Consider the following 18390-nt stretch of genomic DNA (forward strand, 5'->3'; position numbering starts at 1 on the left):
TAGGATGCTGTCTCTTTAGATGGTTGAAAAGGTTTTTTTGTGTTTCCATCTGATGTGTTTTTTAAAAAACAGAGTCTGCGGCTGCACAGGACATTTACCTGTTTTTAGGGATGAGAAATCCTCGTCACTGCCTATAGCTCTCTATGATTTGTTGATCGGCGTGTCTTTAGGGCAGTGCATGAGACGGACTAGCCAATAGTGTGATTTGGCTGAGGAAAAAAAAAACCCTGATGCGTCTGTGCAGAACATAGAACAGCAGTGGATAGAATGTTCCCTACAGACGATACTACGACCTCTCTGCTTTTGCAGATCGACAAACACGTTCTGATCCTTCACCATCTGACATCGTCATATCGCCGACCCCTAATTCACCGTCCATACGACAAGGCAAGGGGAGCGTTTTCAGATTTATCCACTCTGGGACATGATTTCAGAAGATACCATTTTCAGGCTAACAAAAGGCCGCTTCCATCTGGATGGTCGGCCAAAACAAAACGCTTACAGGGAAACACGTCTCTGTGTGGATGGGCCCTCAGTTTGTGTCTGCCTTGTGCTCTTTGCTTCAGTATCTGAAGGGCTGCTCACCCTGCATGCTGTTTTTGACTGGGGGTTAAATTACCACGTGGGCCATGTCTTCACACAGAAACGTCCCTGTCCATCTCCAAACAACAAGGAAAGAGAAAATCCAGGAAGGGTATCTTCAGATAGAGACACCACCGCACACTTCTAGTGGGTAAGTGATTGAGAGGGATTGCTTTTGTATTAGTTTATACATTGTTTTTTAGGATAATACTACACAATATACCCAAAGATTCAACACTTATTTTGTTGAAATAACACCTTTATAGTGTGACACTCACCACTGGGTGGTTTGGGCCTTGGGGGAACACTTTTCTTCGGTGGCAGAGCTGGCGTGTCATTCTTCCTGCTGAATGGGTCGTCTACAAACACTGACTGGAAATAAAGAGTGAGAGGGAAAATATGTGGTTCTTTTAGGGTTCAGCTATAATTTCAATATCCTACAATCAGACAGGCAGTGACGCAACACAGGATATAAGAGTTCTAAAAACCGAGGAAATGATGGCACAAGGAAAGTTCAGTTTTGTTTAAAGAAAACATACACAAAATATAAATACTTGATTTATTCTGTTATACTGTTATTTTTTATTGTTAAGAATTTAATAGAATATCCACTGTGGCTATACCACTGCTGCACTGGCATGTTGTTTTAATAACCAAGGCACTTCAACAAAAACCTTTATTTAGTGAAAAAAACAGTGATCAAAAATAGAGAACAGTAACCACTGTGTCTTTCATTTCAACAATGTTTTCTTCTATAGGATTCAAAAATGAATAGGAAGTGTAGAGGCCACAGCTTTGAATGACTTCAGCACATCTACGCCCACAGGACATCACTAGTTTCTCACACTGCTCTGGTTTGATCTTGGTCCATTCTGACTCAGTCTCTTCCCCAGTTCACTAACTGGACTGGGTTTCTTACATATTACTTTGTCACCAAGGATTTTCCAGAGATTCTCTATGAGGTTTAGAACTTCTCTTCTGACACAGTGGTTACTGTTCTCTAATTTTGATCACTGTTTTTTTCACTAAATAAAGGTTTTTGTTGAAGTGCCTTGGTTATTTCAAAAAACATGTGTACAGTGTCTGCAATGGGAGACTTTTGTGCAATATACAGTACTGTTCAAAAATTTCAGGCAGGTGTGGAAAAAATGCTGTAAACTAAGAATGCATTCAAAAATGGATACATAGTATATTTTCATCAATTATCAAAACGCAGTGGCTTAAAAAGAAGATAAATGTAAATCAAATCAATATGTGGTGTGACAACCCTTTGTCTTCAAAACCGCATCAATTCTTCCAGGTCCACTTGAACACAGTTTTTGAAGGAACTCGGCTCGTAGGTTGTTCCAAACATCTTAGAGAACTAACCCCAGATCTTTTGTGGATATAGGCTTCCTCAAATCCTTCTGTCTCTTAATTTTATCCCAGACAGACTGGATGATGTTGAGATCAGGGTTCTGTGGGGCCATACCATCACTTCATCAGGACTTCTTCTTCTTATTTATGCTGAAGATAGTTTTTAATGACAGTGGCTGTGTGTTTGGGCCCATTGTCCTACTGCAGAATACATTTGGGTCCAATCACACGCCTCCCTGATGGTACTGCATGATGGATAAGTATCTGCCTGTATTTCTCAGCATTGAGGACACCATTAATCCTGACCAAATGTCCAACTCCATTTGCAGAAATGCAGCCCCAAACTTGCATTAACCTCCACCATGCTTCATTGTTTCCTGCAGACACTCATTATTGTACCGCTCTCCAGCCCTTCGACAAAAAAATGCCTTCTGCTACAGCCAAATGTTTCAAAATTAACAACTTATCAGTCCAGAGACCCTGCTGCCATTTTTCTGTACCCCAGTTCCTATGTTTTTCGTGCATAGTTGAGTCTCTTGACCTTGTTTCCATGTCAGATCTTTAGCTTTTTGGCTGCAACTCTTCCATGAAGACCACTTCTGTCCAGACTCCTCAGGACAGTAGATGGGTGGACCTGGGTCCCACTAGTTTCTCTCCAGACCCCTCAGGACAGTAGATGAGTGGACCTGGGTCCCACTGGTTTCTGACAGTTCTGAGCTGATGGCACTGCTGGACATCTTCCCATTTTGAAGGGATATAAGCTTGATGTGTCTTTCATCTGCTGCACTAATAAATCATTTCTCAGTCTGGGATCATAAAAGTAATTCTATTCTATTCTATCTATTCTAAGTTTCCTTGGCCGACCACTACTATCCTCAACGTTTCTTTGTTCTTCTTCAAAAAGGTTTGAGCAGCACATCTTGAAACCCCAGTCTTGCCACATTCCACAACCTCACCTTGGTAGCAGAGTTTGGCTGTTCCTCAGCCAGTTTTAAGCCTGCTACACAGCTGTTTCTGTTTCATTTAATGACTGTTTCAACCTCCATGTGGAATTGATGACAGTTAGCTGCTGTTTGGTATAACTGGTTGATCATACACCTGACTATAATCCTACAAAATCCCTGAATTTGTGCAAGTGTACCTAGAAGAATTGATGATGATTTGAAGGCAAGGGGCATTAACCCTAAATATTCATTTGATTTCGATTTTTCTTTTGTTCGCTCATTTTGCATTTTGTAAATTGATAAAAATAAGCAAGCATTATTATTTATATTTTTGAAAGCATTCTTAGTTTATACCATTTTTTCACACCTGCCTAAAACTCTTGCACAGTGCTGTATGTCTACCCTAGAAGTGTTTTCGGGATGAGTTTTGGCCTCTGGTACCTTCTGGTAGTCTGGCAGCCAGCTGGCCCTGCCTTCAAAAGGGTCCCTGGGCTTTGACATGAGGCTGAAGTCTGCAAATCCAGCAGAGCTGTTACTGCTGCTATTGAACGAACTGCTGCCAAACGGGTCCAGCGTGCCAAACAGGTCTGAAAAAAACAAAACCAAACAAAAACAAAAACGTCACAATCAATGTACTGTATACTGTATAAACAAGCACATTTATAATTAGTGAACATAATTACTAGTTAACTTATGTTCAGTAATGTTGAGACCACTCTACTTCAGACATACAGTACATGCAAAACATACATGGAGGAGCGAAAGCATCGGATACACATTACAAATGCAATGAAATCCAATAAGCAAATAAGACCAATATGACCCATTCTATTTCTAATTTTACCCTTTTTGCAAATTCATCAAAAAGCTAGGTTCCATAAAAGCTAGGGAGGAAGCAAATCAAAAATATCAGCTTGGTGCTGATTTAAATTACCACAATATTCTTAATACTTTCTAAAAATGATCTAATAATGAAACTGGGTTCCAAAAATCGTATTCCACAGAGCCAGCACTTGTTTACCTGACTAACAGAATTGATTCAAAAATAAAATAAAAATAACAACTCAGTACCGTACTGTAAACAATAGTGTTGTAAACAACGTCTCGTTGTTTTCATGGCAAGCTCAAACTGCACTTAATTCCTAGAGTTTTCTCCCACTTTCTTACAAAAATATGATCCACCCCAACATTGACATTTAACATTTACTTCTTTACATATTGCAGATTTTGTGCACTCACAAAGTCAACGTAGTCTGGTTCCAGTTACTTTGCATTTGCGACAATTTTGAGAAGCTCCAATTGTAAACTAACTAAAATGTCATCTTTATCATGATGCTTCACTGTGGACATCGCCATTAACCAATTTGGTAGATATTCCCAAACAGCTGTGAGAATCATCTGAGAAATTGAGGTTATCTGTTTTTTCGTGTACACACAGGGCGTGAATTGTTATAGTAGTATAATGCAAATTGTGCTATAACTGGCCGTCCATATAGGTATGGAACGTCAAAAATCCAAAAAAGTAACCTTTTCTGGCTTGATCCAGAAATGTTCTTTACCAAATTTGGTAAGGATTTCTCAGATTTTGTATGGGGAAGTAGCAAAAACACAGATTTGGACACGATTCAAAATCAACTAGGCACAAATGGGCAGGGCTTATATGAAGGATGAGGGGGAAAACTGTGTTGTCTTTGAGACTAATTTATCAAAAGTTACAGGCCAAGATGTAAAGTTCACTGTTAAAGCACCACCACCCGGTCAAATTGCATTACATTCAACAATGCACTCCTTTGTGTCTCTAGCAATACCCACAAAGTAGATCGGACTGTTCTTGAGAAGCTCATAACAGTATTGGTGACTGCTATCAGAGACCTGAAATCAGATTTTTCTTCCAAGTTGGTTGGTATTTTATTAGCAGTGGAGAACGTGAAAAAGGATGTTAATGAGTGTGTGGAGCAGCTCAAACACACAGAGAGCAGGATATCTACAGTCAGGAGCATAGCAGATGCGTGGTGCGTGTCCCCGGAATGTTAACAACCACTCAATCCAATTGTTACATGTTGGAACACGTTTTTCCGAGCTGTCCTGATTTGCAAAATGTATAGATGACAGCACACTGACAGTGTTGCCGGATTGGGCTGGTGTGAGTCACATTGTGCGGGGAAAAACAGGCTTGGTGAGTGGACAGTATTACCTACTATTTACAATAAAGAAGACAATGTCAGAAAATCTGAACAATTCTCTCTCCACGCCAATTCGCTCTCCACGCCAACCCACCTGCAGTGTACCCAACACACATACACACACGCACAAGCATTCAACATCACTGGCGATTGGCCAATGACCAGTATCTCAGATTTTTGTGGCTGGCCACTGCTGTTGTATACAGCCGAAGCCCATGGTTATCCATCCGCCCGTTCACATTACAAACAGGTTTTCTCCACTCAGTGACACACATGCTGAGGAAGCAACACTGGTTATTGGCAGCTACATTCTGAGAAATGTGAACTTATCGACACCAGGGACCATAGTCAAATGCGTCCCAGGGGCCAGAGCAGGCGACACTGAGTCCTATTTGAAACTGCTGACTAAGGATAAATCTAAATATGGTAAAGATTGTTATTCACGTTGGCGGTAACGTCCCGGTTACGTCAATTGGATACTCTGATAAAGTAATCATTGTAGGAGATTTTAATATTCACGTGGACGTTGATAATAATAGCCTTAGTATTGCGTTTATCTCTCTATTAGATTCAATTGGTTTTAGTCAGAGTGTACATAAACCTACTCACTGTCTTAATCACACCCTCAACCTTGTTTTGGCTTATGGCATGGAAATTGTCTGAGCAAACAGTGTTCCCAGTGTGGTGATAGGCTCAAGTTCCTCCAGAAGTATTCAAGCTTACCCACATTGTGTATGTGCTTGTATGGACTACATTAATATCTTGAAGGAAATTAAAGACCCATTCTTCTGCTCAAGTGAGCAAACAAGTGAGTTATGCTTCCCCAAAAACAACTAAACCACTGGACTAAAAGACATCACAGAACTGACTGCAATTTAACCTGGAAATAAGGTTGGGAAATCTGTCTACTAATTTGTCCACTTTCTTAACTCTTATTAGGCTGTTATTAGGCAATGTTGTACATCAACGAGCAAAGTTGTTTTATGGCAATATTGGATATCGGAGAGCACAAAGACTGATGTCCACAGACACTGTAGACGTTGGGAAATAAGGAATGAAACCATACCTGGTCCTTTGGGTTTTGAGGAGAATGGGTCATTGCTTGTGAAGTGACTGGTTTGCTGTAGGAAGCATACGAAAAGGTAATACATTAATGGTAAATTCACTCAAGTCACAACCAAACTCATATACATAATGATATGTCATGTCATGAGGTCTGTTTTTTACTATCTATATAAAATCGGGTTTTCACCTACAGGTGCTATCTGAGATATCAAGAGATTCTTACAGCACCCCTGTATTAGTGTTTAAAATAATCTAATAGTAAGCAACCATATGTTAATCTACCCACTACCCACTTATATAATAATTTAAAGTTCTACTTTGTAAGATTTCACTCAGTGAGTTAAAACAATGGTGACTGATCATGTGACCCACTAATGAAAGCACTTGTTGCCTTTTTTGCCAAGTTGTAAATAAGCTGTTAGTGACGCTACTGACAGCTGCTGGTCTGTCTGCCCAGATTGTCAGGCAGAAGTGTAATAGGAACATGTTAGTGTGTGTGTGTGTGTGTGTGTGTGTGTGTGTGTGTGTGTGTGTGTGTGTGTGTGTGTGTGTGTGTGTGTGTGTGTGTGTGTGTGTGTGTGTGTGTGTGTGTGTGTGTATGTGTGGATTTAAGAACATATAGCGGACGGACCGGAAGTAGAGAGGTGAATGTGTTTCAATAAAGTTTACAAAAGAGCAAAAAAATAAATAAAATACAAAAGTCAACACACAGTGACCGTGAAGGAGGCTCTGAAAGAATAGGCTCATCTGCAGTTACATCTTACTGCCACAGAGGCCGCTAGAAACAAGGAAAGGAAAGTACAACTTCAAATTTAAATTTCATGTTTTGGCCTTCAATCTTGAACATGTACCTTGGAAGGTAATGTGGCACTTTTACTGAAGGGGTCTGGTGTGGAGAAAGGATCCATCTTTGTGGTCTTCTTGAAGAAATCTTCTGAAGAACTCTTGAATGGATCTGTCTCTTTGAACGGGTCACCTCCAAAAGGATCTGAAGCAGAAATGATGGACAGTTTTATCTATTGAAATTTTCACTGCAGTGTTTCTTAAACGTTTCATTACAGAGACAACAGCACGAGACATACGTAGCTCAGCAATTTCAAAATACAGATGTCCGTTTTTCAAACATGTTCCAATAACCTTTACACATGATCAGCAGCAGTATTTTTTGGTTATGGTGTGAGCTATTGTTTTCTCATGTTAGCTCTGCAGTGAGCACTGGACTTTTACCCTGAAACTTTGACTTTGTTTGCTGTGGCATCTCAATGTGCAACCAATGAGAGGACAGCTGTCTGTGATGCAACGTAAAATGAAAATTTTTCTTTGCCTCTGCACTCTGGGTAATGCATGCATTGAAGGACCGGCAATTTTGCTGCAATAACCCAATCTCGCAGATATACAGTAAGTTGCACAACATCAGGAGGATACGCCATCTTCTGACCCGGAAGGCAGCACAGGTTCTGGTCCAGAATGCAGCAGCTCAACTGTTCTTCAAACTACCTAAGTTCTCTCACATTACACTGCTCCTCTGCTCCCTTCACTGGCTTCCTTTAGCTGGTCACATCTGCTTCAAGAAGCTAGAACTTTTGTATCATGCTACTAATGGATCAGGCCTAGCTTACATCCAGGGCATGGTTAAACCCTACAGCCCAGCCCACCTACTCCACACCACTCATGACTGCTGTCCTGGCTCCCAAATTGTGGAACGAGCTCCCCATTAACATTCAGACAGCAGAAAGTCTACACATCTTCCGCTGCAGGCTAAAAACGCATCTCTTTCCACTGCACCTTGGCTAAGAAGATGATTTATTTGAACCAAAAACAAGAATTGCACTCATATGTAGCACTCTGTAGTTTGGCTTATTTCAAGCTAACACACTTACTCAATGCTAGCTCTTCCGGTTTATTGCCTAATTGCTGAATGTACTTATTGGAAGTCACTTTGGATAAAAGCGTCAGCTAAATGTAATGTAAAAGGAACTGACAGGGCAGACATCAGACAACAACATCCAGGCACCTATTTTACCTTCTTTCATTGCTCTCACTCCCTCTCCACCTACTCACAAAGCTGGTAATCACCTTGATCTCATAATTACCAGAAACTGCTCTAATCACTGTAACTACACTTCCCGTCTCCGACCACTTCTTCATATCTTAGCCCATCTACGAAGATGCGTTTTTACCACACAGCTTTAGCATCGTTTTGGCTGACCATCCACAGCAGCCGACGTTATCGGAGCCTGAAAATAGGATCTTTTGAAACCGGGTCCCAGAGTGGGAAGATTTTGAAAACGCACGCCATGGCGTTGTGGTCTGGACGGTGAAAGCTCATACTTAAAGGATGGCGTCATGGCCCCACCTCCGAGCTCTGAGCCTGCGGCGTCACATAACAACAACAGTGCTGCTGTGTGAGGAAAGAGACGGACCCAGAGACTGTTTACTGAACTGGACTCTGAGCCACATGCATGGGAATGAATTAGGCCCAGCACAGATTTCTCCCTTATCCCTGATGCTCTGAATAAGGAGCTAAACTGCTCTCGTCTCTTTTTCTAAATCAAGTTCTAAGAAGGTGTGAAAAGTCTCTAAATCTAGTGAGAAAGTGGCGCCTGTGAGTGCTTTGGGACGGGGAAGGGGCTCACAGGAGCACCCTCTGTTCGTTGAGGACACTAACTGCAGAGTGATTGGTGCATCAGAGTCCAAAACACCACAAAAGTCTCCACTAACACCAGAAACAGTGACACATTTCTCTCTAGGATGGAGGAGGATTTGGGCAGTCTCCAGATTTGGAGAGAAGCTTGTATTCTCCGCAGCGTCTCCCCATCTCTTCTTCTCTGTTGTTGATATATTTCTGTGGCAGTTAAAGCACCACATCCAGGCCTGGCATGTGACCTGGCATGCACCTGGTTTCCTGTTGACACAAATATTTCTTGAATTGAGTCCGTGTGGACAGAATACTTTTTAAGAACAACAGAGTAAAAGAAATGTTGTTTTCGATCGTGTGGACGTACCCATAGCCCATCCATGGAGACGCGTTATCCTGTAACCACAACATTTTTGTATAGTTTTGGCCAACCATCCATGCGGTGGCCTTTTGTGAGCCTGAAAACGGTATCTTTTGAAACTGGGTCCCAGAGTGGATCGATCTGAACACACCCCTATCGACTCTATTCGGCTGTCTGACGTAACACCCTTTCAAAATACGATTTCCAAGTCCAAACGCTCCGTTGACACAAACAGACAACAACGGCCGAACACGTGAACAATTTTGACAACTTCTTTCTTTAGTGAGACAACTTTGCATCAAAAGGGAAGAGGCAAAATGACAATAACGTTTAAAATTTGATATATTTAAACAAAGAGGAACATGGCAGTGCGGCATTGTAGAAATACGAGACAACCCTATCTCATCAACAGATACTGTAACTGTCTGTTGCAACATTCAGCCGCTCTCTCTCTCCTCTTTGGCTTCATCTGTTTTATCAGCCCTTAATGAGACTATTTCTCACTCGTGCATCGGATCAATTGAATCCCCTAGGAGAAGTTTCAAAAAGCTCCATACCTCTAAAGTGCTTAAAATGGCATGTTGTCACATGACCGTTGGAGGTATCCACAATTTCTACTTTGATCTAAAGAGTTTGCATGAATACATGCATAACGCACAAAATTCAAAATGGCAGACTTCCGGGATGGACCAAATGTGAGCCAATGAGAATTATGTCCAAAAGGATGACAGTTATGAGGGTACCAAATTTTGTCCATGTCGGAGTGACCTTGTTTCAACCATAGACTGTATAAAAAATGCGGAAGTACCTTAAGCCTGTATTCTAGCGAGTGGCCCGCTGTGGGCGACACTTGTTGCTGCAAAAAGACTTCAGGTTGTATGCAATTCAACAGGAAAAGACCTACTTCTCACTTGGTCTGTCGCTACAATAAGCTGGTTGCAAAGGTTTTTAATTGTCTCTATCATTAGTTTGATGCTTTCCACAATATCCACTGGTGTTAATTTTTTCCAATTCGGTCCCAGTTCGAGTCAAATAGATGACATAGCAGGGGATGCATTGGGGTAAGGTTTACCTTGTGATTGACAGGTCTCAACAACAGCCCCCACATCCTGTTCGCAGTTTGTTTTCAGCTTAAGGTGAAGTTTAACCAGTTGTACTAAAAGACACTCCAAACAGTCTGCTCAGACTACTTTTTTTGACTCACACCTTGCCTCGTGTGAATGTGTATGACTGCTGTATGTTTGAGGAGGTGGTCGGAGGGGCCATAGGCACTGGATAGCAGCCACGCTTCCGTCAGTCTGCCCCAGGGCAGCTGTGACCACCACCATGTATGTCTGTGTGAATGAATGGAACCTGGACTCTGTTAAGCGCCTTGAGTACTGAGAAAGGGGTCGCGGGGGCAGCAGCTTTAGCCGGGGACCCCACACTTCCCTTTCCCGGGCCACATTAACCAGCTCTAACTGGGGGATCCCGAGGCGTTCCCAGGCCAGTGTGGAGATATAATCTCTCCACCTAGTCCTGGGTCTTCCCCGAGGCCTCCTCCTAGCTGGACGTGCCTGGAACACCTCCCTAGGGAGGCGCCCAGGGGGCATCCTTACTAGATGCACAAACCACCTCAACTGGCTCCTTTCAACGCAAAGGAGCAGCAGCTCCACGAGTTCCTCACTGATGGCTGAACTTCTCACCCTATCTCTAAGGGAGACTCCAGCCACCCTCCTGAGAAAACCCATTTCGGCCGCTGGTACCCGCGACCTCGTTCTTTCGGTCATGACCCAGCTTTCATGACCATAGGTGAGGGTAGGAACGAAGATTGACCGGTAGATCGAGAGCTTTGCCTTCCAGCTCAGCTCTCTTTTCATAACAACGGTGCGGTAGAGCGACTGCAACACCGCCCCCGCTGCTCCGATTCTCCGGCCAAACTCACGCTCCATCCTCCCCTCACTCGTGAACAAGATCCCGAGGTACTTGAACTCCTTCACTTGGGGTAAGGACTCATTCCCTACCCGGAGTAAGCAATCCACCGGTTTCCTGCTGAGAGCCATGGCCTCAGATTTAGAGGTGCTGATCCTCATCCCAGCCGTTTCACGCTGCGAATCGATCTAGTGAGTGTTGAAGGTCACTGACCGAAGATGCCATCAGGACCACATCGTCTGCAAAAAGCAGAGATGAGATCCTCAGCCCACCGAACTGCAACCCCTCCCCAACACGACTACACCTCGATATCATGTCCATGAAAATCACGAACAGGATTGGTGACAAAGCACACCCCTGGCGGAGGCCAACCCCCACCGGGAACGAATCCGACTTACTGCCGAGGATCCGGACACAGCTCTTGCTTTGGGTGTACAGAGATTGGATGGCCCACAGAAGTGACCCCCTCACCCCATAGTCCCGCAGCACCTCCCACAGTATCTCCCGAGAGACCCGGTCATATGCCTTCTCCAGATCCACAAAACACATGTAGCATGTTTTTGTCTTTTTAAATAACCAAGGCACTTCAACAAAAACCTTTATTTAGTGAAAAAAACAGTGTTCTAAATTAGAGAACATTAACTGTGTGTCAGAAGAGAAGATTTGAAACAATGTTTTCTTCTATAGGATTCAAAAATGAATAGGAAGTGTAGAGGCCACAGCTTTGAATGACTTCAGCACATCTGCACCCACAGGACATCTCTAGTTTCTCAAACTGCTCTGGTTTGATCTTGGTCAATTCTGACTCAGTCTTTTCCACAGTTCACTAACTGGAGTGGGTTTCTTAGACATTACTCTGTTGACAAGGATTTTCCAGAGATTCTCTACGGGGTTTAGATCAAGCCGAATTATAACATCCAATCAAAAAAAATTATGTCTCAACATGCGTCCACAGTTTTGTGAATTTTTGTGCATCCTAAAGGCCTCCAACATGTGTTAGTAAAATGGAAATTCTTTAACATTAGCACAGACAACGCTGAACATGCTGCAGCTAACGTTAGCACAGACAATGCTGAACATGCTGCAGCTAACATTAGCACAGACAACGCTCCTGAGGGGCTGTCATTAGTTGATGGATCATTTGTGCTTCTGTGTTTTTGAAAACATGAAGAAAAAGCACTCTATCTTTAACTGTTTATTTTATGCCAAGGATATTATTCTAAATGTTTTTGCAATGTTAGGTTTCCACTTTTCTTAAATATACCATACTAAGCACTGTTTTATTTTTTATAATATACAGTATTAAGTCATGTATCAAGATGAAACTAAAAAATGTCGCTACTTGTGTCAAATATTGAAATGTGATTAATCATGATTAATTAATTACAAACCCTTTAATTAATTAGATTAATTTCTTTAATCATGTCCCACCACTAGTTTTCACACACCTAAAAAATGCTGCAGTAGAATAATAATAATAAGAGGCATGTCAGTAATATTCACATTGCATACACACATGGCCAGATTCCCTAAGGCGTCTGTGATTTCAGGAAATCTGTGCTTTTCAAATTGGTGCACCTGGAACTGCAGTTTGCCTGTCAATTTATAATACATACAACATGTAACAATGGAATCAACAGCTCTCTTAAACAGTTTAAATAATAATCTCTTCAAAAACAAGATTCCTCATTCGGGCCCTAATAATGTCCCATACCATAATACATTTTAGCAGGGTTTTCCCTATATAACCTACTCTTCTAGGTTTCTGAGGGGCTTAGGTGGTGTGGTTGTGTAAAACTACAACCGGAGAGAAAGTGGTAGGAAATATAAAATTTCTAATTTTTTTTTTTGAGTTGTCGTCAATTCAAGTATAACCTTACCTTTACTACATCTGTTTCCCTGTCCGCACCGCAGCATCTCTGCTCTATAGGGTGATGGAGGATGTGCTCAAGTGTTACAATGGAAGGGAAAAGCCACACAGAACAACAACACGAGGCAGACAGCTGCAGTAGTGCTGCTCTATGGTGACAATCAAATGTTGGTTTTCACAATCAAATGCTTGTTTGGTTTTGCGAATCGATTACATAATCAAATTTATAATATCAGTTGACAGCCCTAGTGTGTTGATTTTCTTCGGGTACGTCCACACGATTGAAAAACAACCTTTTTTTTCTCCGTCAATCTTAAAAGGTTTTCCATCCACACGGCCTCAACTCAAGAAAATTAGCATCTATGTGAAACCAGTGAAAACGACTCGAAACACTGAAATTACAGGTTTTCCTATATTAAATATTGGTGTGACTGGGAAAATACCTGTGGATGTTGACGGCTGCTTTGCAAAAGGGTCGTTTTGGAATGGGTCACCTACAGGACAGGAATCCAGCAGAAAGGATAACGCGGGTGGAAAACGAAGAGGAAGAAAGAGAAGACAGTCAGAGCAACTTAAGCTTAAAACAATATAAGCTGTCTGGAGGCAAGTAAACTTAAGATAAACAGATCAGTAAACACAGTCAGTGAAGAGAGGCAGGGTCAGAATGTGTAAAAAAAAAGAAAGAAAAAGAGGGTATGAGGAAAAAAGGAAAGCAGAATACATGACAAATGACAAGGAAGAGAATAATAAATATCCTGAGGAGAAGACAAACATGAACAGTGATAAACAGATGGGGAAAGTCAAAGTAAAGGGTGATGATAACCTTTGAATGGGTCCGTTTTGAAGGGGTCTTCTGAGTGGAAGGGGTCAGTGTGAAGCTCCTGAGGCTGGCTGTTGAACACAGATGGCTTCACTTTGAATGGATCCTCCTGCTGTAAGGACACAAGCAGGGAAAGAAACAGACAGAGGACCTTTTTATTATTTTATTCAGTCTTAGCAAGCACATGCATTCACAAAACATCACTCACTCACTCACTCACTCACTCACTCATCTTCAACCTCTTATCCGGGGTCGGTTCGCGGGGGCAGCAGCTCTAGCAGGGGACCCCAAACTTCCCTTTCCCGGGCCACGTTAACCAGCTCTAACTGGGGGATCCTGAGGCGTTCCCAGGCCAGTGTGGAGATATAATCTCTCCACCTAGTCCTGGGTCTTCCCCGAGGCCTCCTCCCAGCTGGACGTGCCTGGAACACCTCCCTAGGGAGGTGCCCAAGAGGCATGTCAGTAATATTCACATTGCATACACACATGGCCAGATTCCCTAAGGCGTCTGTGATTTCAGGAAATCTGTGCTTTTCAAATTGGTGCACCTGGAACTGCAGTTTGCCTGTCAATTTATAATACATACAACATGTAACAATGGAATCAACAGCTCTCTTAAACAGTTTAAACAAAGATTGAACACTATAATATTCATGAAGGTTAGTTTGGATTTATAACTTATGTTTTGTATTAGATGGCATTTGTTTTAGCCAGTAGTATGAACATAATAGGAATTAGGGTTTCCATTTCCATTAGGGTAAAATGTGGCCGCTCATAAAGTTTCAGGGCACGCCCTCTCAAATGGCAGTTCACTCCCCGTGTTTCCAAAAAAAGAAATTGTCTACCCTACTTCACCGTGTTGTTGTGGCGCCTGTACTACCTCACGTCACGTCCCGCTGAGATCTACATCCAATCAGCAAGCAGGCTTCTTTTAGGGGTTTGAGCTGCCATTTTTTGGCCCTGTTCTCCCACAGGTCCAACAAACGACAGCTAAAAAGGAGCAGCACAAGCGACTCACATGCAAATTAGGGGCGTTTCGGCGAAATAGACCCGCCTCATTGCGGGTATTCAACCCTAATGGAAACGCACCTATTAAACTGTGAACTGGGTGTATGTCTATAACAGATTTTAAAAAGAAAGATTCAGCAATAATTGCAACACCCATAATAACACTATAAAATGAACAATGGGGGTGTTTATTGAATTTGAACTGGAAGCTCTGCCCAGGGTGTACCCCGCCTCATGCCCAATGTCAGCTGGGATCAGCTCGAGCCCCCCCATGATCCCCTCAGGGATAGGCAGTTGCAGATAATGGATGGATAAAGCGGTTGCAATATTGGAACCAATGAGTAACATTCATTTCTCATGTGGACCACTGCCAAATTTGGCAAACACAAGGTGTTATCATAACTGGTAGAAAGGATGGACAGAAGCACAGGTCGACCCAATCCCAATCATTTTTCACTTGGCTAGAAGAAAGCCAATCAACCTCAGGAGCTCTTTTATAAGAATGTCTAGGAAGAGCAAAACCTACCCTTAACACACACACACACACACACACACACACACACACACACACACACACACACACACACACACACACACACACACACACACACACACACACACACACACACACACACACACACACACACACACACACACACACACACACACACACACACACACACACACACACACACACACACACACACATTAAATTTCACTTTCCCTCTCTTTTTGTAGATTGCCTTTCTTTGTATGCACTCTGATACTCTAAAAGCTTTGTGAAGAGGAAGACCATGTCTGGACTGCAACATTCATGTGTGAGTTTGTGTGTGTGTGTGTGTGTGTGTGTGTGTGTGTGTGTGTGTGTGTGGTGTTTGCTTAAAGGCATAGAGACGTGTCTCTACATTGTTCTGATTAATTAGAAGATTTGTATTGTGTTTCATTGGAAACCCAAGTCTGATCCCACTGTTGATGCTCGGAGCAGTTAGCCAGGGGGGAAAGGGAGTGAGCCAGGGTAATTATGTTTTTATGATTAATGTAAATGCAGGCTAAATTGTGGGATTAGATCAGTGCAATCTCAAGGGAACACACAATGGAGGGTCAGGGAGAAAAAAAAGGTTTCAGCAACAGAGTGAAATGTTGTCTAGACCAGTGTTTCTCAACCTTTTTGGGTCGCGACCCCCAATTTAACATGCACTGCTGTCCGCTGTAAACAAATAGCGCAAACTTTATTTTTCTTTGTAATGAAATAAAACGATAACCAGCGCTTGCAGCGGAAGCCGTAACTAACAAAACACAGTGGGGAGAAAAACAGCCTATGTTTCATTTGAAACATCTATGTTGCTGAGAACTTAAACATGAAAAAGAACATCCAAACATTCTGTCATAACAACGAATTAAGACTGTTGCTCATTTTCTCATTCGGCCCCTTTCCTTGTCAAAGCAGAGATATTTTGTTAACAAAAACTCCTTACTCTATAAACATCTTTTTTTCTCTTCACAAAGCCAACTAGCTGCAGCCACTGTTTAATGTGATGGCTGGGCCTGCTTGTTTGAACACAGCTGCTGCATTCTTGGCTTTATGTTCAACACGGCCACGCGAAGATCACTCTCAACTCTGAGGAGCCGTGATCTGTATTTGTTTTTAATGTATGTCAGCGCAGAAAAGCTCTTTTCATACAGATATGTGGATGCAAATGGAAACAGTACATCGGTTGCAGCTTTTGACAGTGCTGCGTACTCTGTTGCTACTGACAACCAGAACTCCTCCAGTGCGCATGCCGAGAAAGCGGTCCTAATTGTGCGGTAAGAGGAGAGATCTAGCAGGGCGTCCTGCAGCTCTGATGACAGGTGATGCGCGGTGGAGGTGGTGAAAGGCTGGCGTATCCAGTCGTACTTTTACGGCGCGTCATCATTTGGTAAGTACTTTACTTACTTTCAAGCAGGCTCCTGAGGTGAGAGGCTATAATTTGTTTCATAGTTTGAATGGTTATGTCGTAACTCTCCATAAAGCCATCGAGCTCAGGGAACATTTCAACACTTCCCCATTCCACTCACACAGTGGACCGCTCCAGCTTTCTCTTAAATGCTGTGACTTTATCAGAGAGAGTTAGGACATTTGTGTTTGGACCTTGAAGGGACAAGTTTAAGCTGTTTAGTTTGTCAAAAATATGCGGACCTCCTCACGCAGTTCAAAGAGCCTCGTTAAAACTTTGCCATGAGAAAGCCACCTGACCTCTGTGTGAAAGTGAAGTGCTTCGTGGTCTGATCCCATTTCATGACAGAGTGTGGCATAGAGTCTGCTTTGCAGTGGCCGTGATTTAATGAAAGTAACAATTTTAACTGATGTTTGGAGAACATCACGGAGCTCTGGCTCCAGACACCTGCCAGCAAGTGCTTCCCTGTGGATCATACAGTGCAGAAATTTCACATGGGGGGCTACCTCCAACACGCAGGCCCTCAAACCTTTTCTTGCCCCCTGCATAGCTCCAGCTCCATCTGTGCACACAGATACACAGCTCTCCCATCACAGTCCCTCTTTTTGTATGTTACTGCTGATCTTGTTGAAAATGTCCCATCCAGTGCATCTTCCCTCCATTGATGAGCAAAACAACATATCCTCGTGCATTTTCCCTTCATAGCTGTACCTCACAAAGACCAGCAGCTGCGCATCTCCTGGCACATCTGTGCACTCATCAATTTGCAGGGAAAATCTTCCACTCTTCCTCAGTCTGTCAATGAGTTGATCTTCAATGTCATTTGCTATGTCCTGAATACGGCGCCCCACGGTGTCATTTGACAGGGGAATGGTTAAAAGAGTGTTAGATATTTTCTATCCATACATTGCTCTTGTCATTGCTACAGCTGCGGGACGGATGCGACTCTTCGCGATCGTGTGAGGCTTTTTCGATTGAGCAACCATATATGCGACCTCATCTGAAGCTGCCAGGTCCTTAGCAGGGACTGTAGCATATGCACTCACCACTGTTCTTTTGCCGTTTTAGTTCTTGCTCCCTGCGCTGAAAACATTTAATTGGCTTATCAATTAAGCTGCTGTGTTTTGTCTCTAAATGTCTTTTAAGTTTGACTGGCTTCAAGCTCTCTTGTTCCAGCATCTCAGAGCAAGTGACACGATGTGGGTAGTCAATGCTGTTTTTTGTTGTGCAGGAAAAGCCATATTTTAAAAAGTCGGTCTGATATTTACGGAGCCTTGACCCTTTATCAGCCGCCGGTGTCGGCCCCAGTGCCATACGTTTCTTAGGTGGTTCTGCTGGCTGATCTTGGGACCCCTGCTGCTGCTGCTGACTGTCGTGTGCTGGAACACTTTCTTTTATGCCATCGATCCATTTTTCCTTCTAGCAAACTTGCTGTAGCTGTGGCTAAAACAACATCGCGCCTTTATTTTTTCTCTCTTTTTCTTTGTTTCTCCCTAACCCCAATGAATTTTGGACAAACAATAAAGCAGAAAACAACTAAAACAACTCTCTGTTTGAAATGATGTGATTTAATAATAATGAGACGACCCTTCGGCTACTGTTCTAATGTTTAAGCAGCATAATGTTTTCAGTTCTGCGATTTCAGACTGTCTGTGAACGCGTGTGGCCTTCTGCGGTGATGAGGTGAGGGGCGGGAGAGAGAGAGAGAGAGAGCT

General features: G+C 42.8%; 1 protein-coding gene across 1 annotated transcript in view; it reads right to left on the reverse strand.

Annotated features, from left to right (window-relative positions):
* Positions 1 to 18390, reverse strand: part of LOC310966549 (epidermal growth factor receptor substrate 15-like 1) — a gene marked incomplete at its 5' end in the record, with an annotated part of 80335 nt that overhangs the window by 22460 nt on the left and 39485 nt on the right. Inside the window, 6 exons of the mRNA XM_083940308.1 lie at positions 861 to 954; positions 3324 to 3469; positions 6132 to 6186; positions 6982 to 7118; positions 13354 to 13404; positions 13734 to 13842. Coding sequence (XP_083796434.1) covers positions 861 to 954; positions 3324 to 3469; positions 6132 to 6186; positions 6982 to 7118; positions 13354 to 13404; positions 13734 to 13842 — 592 coding nt within the window. The remainder of the gene's footprint in view (positions 1 to 860; positions 955 to 3323; positions 3470 to 6131; positions 6187 to 6981; positions 7119 to 13353; positions 13405 to 13733; positions 13843 to 18390) is intronic.

Source organism: Echiichthys vipera (genome assembly GCF_963691815.1).
Source record: "Echiichthys vipera genome assembly, chromosome: 3".
NCBI classification, from domain to species: Eukaryota; Metazoa; Chordata; class Actinopteri; order Perciformes; family Trachinidae; genus Echiichthys; species Echiichthys vipera.